General features: G+C 34.0%; 1 protein-coding gene across 1 annotated transcript; it reads right to left on the minus strand.

Moving 5' to 3' along the window:
• Positions 1 to 135: 135 nt before the first annotated feature.
• LOC108743938 lies at positions 136 to 1,074 on the minus strand. The gene is made up of 2 exons (XM_018479538.1): positions 822 to 1,074; positions 136 to 746 (listed from the first exon to the last, which is right to left on the minus strand). The coding sequence occupies exons 1-2, from the start codon at positions 861 to 863 to the stop codon at positions 234 to 236; spliced, it is 555 nt and encodes a 184-aa protein (XP_018335040.1). The 5' UTR covers positions 864 to 1,074; the 3' UTR covers positions 136 to 233.
• Between the last annotated feature and the right edge of the window lie 152 nt (positions 1,075 to 1,226).

Raw genomic sequence — 1,226 nt, forward strand, 5'->3', positions numbered from 1 at the left:
GAGAACGGGATATTTTTAAATAAACAATCTCCATTTATTTCTGATACACATCTCCTGGATAAATTGTTATTAGAGGATAGCGCAGGGTCGTGTCGTAACTTGATGTAGCCAAGGATATTGCGCAACTTTAAATTCGGAAGCATTTCTAATATTTGCGGATATAAGTAAACTAACATAGGATATATAAAAAAACGTTTTACCTTTTACTAAAATCATAATCCCATTTGAATAAATTACCTGACTAAACGAGTACTCCTCATTTCTATTTCCCAAGGAGATTCTACTTCCTCACTACTTTGATTTATAAGTGTGTAATAATCAAGGTTAGCTGTTTCCCTAACTTTTTCGTAGGGAACTTTTTCAAAGAAGCTCAAATAAAATTCAGGGTGTCGTCTTATTTCTTGCGTGCTTCCTGCGCTATCATCATCACCTTTTTCCATGTTTGGCAAAGCTTCTTTCTCCAAAAGTTCCCACTGTGGTGATTCCAGTTTTTCCTCCACTATATCTCTATCTCGCATTCTTCTAGGAGTTTTTATTTTATAAGCCCTAACTTCCAGATGTTTTTCAGGAAAATCTTCGTCAGTCATACGTGGTATAGGAATTCCTTGACGACGCTCTGACACAGGAATTTCTCGATTTAACTGGGTCAGTTTAGTGTGAAATAGTTGGACACTATCACGAGCTTCTACCTTTTTGGCTCTAAGATCGTAAACTTTCTTGTTAAACTCATACCGGATTCTGTATTGCTACACCAATTCGATAATGATTATTACATTATTAGTAAAATTTACTGTTAGCAGGTGTATGGACTTGCAACTTACTGAACGAGTTCTTGTGCCTATTCTCTCCTTCATATTTAGCATTTCTTTAAACTTCTTCAGGGTGGTTGTTTGTTTTTCTTTCGGAAGTTTATATGTATCAGAAGTTTTTAGCGGGATATCCCCTATCGTGGCTTCAGCATGTTCTAGTTCTTTTTCGTCCTCGGGGGGATTTACATCGGGACTAGGTTTTTTGAAATTAAATAAATCCCACTAAAACAATATCGCTCAACTAATAGATACACGTGTATTACATTTTAGAATATAAAATTGTTGATAATCTATTTCAATACTGAATATATTTGATTTTAGTTTTATCTTGTATGAATACGTTTTTCTTTGAATATGTTATTTTGTGTGATTCACCTAGATAACATTACAAGAATCTTTGAATTATAAATCTACAAA

Source organism: Agrilus planipennis, unplaced genomic scaffold, assembly GCF_000699045.2.
Source record: "Agrilus planipennis isolate EAB-ADULT unplaced genomic scaffold, Apla_2.0 scaffold3242, whole genome shotgun sequence".
In the NCBI taxonomy this organism is placed as follows: domain Eukaryota; kingdom Metazoa; phylum Arthropoda; class Insecta; order Coleoptera; family Buprestidae; genus Agrilus; species Agrilus planipennis.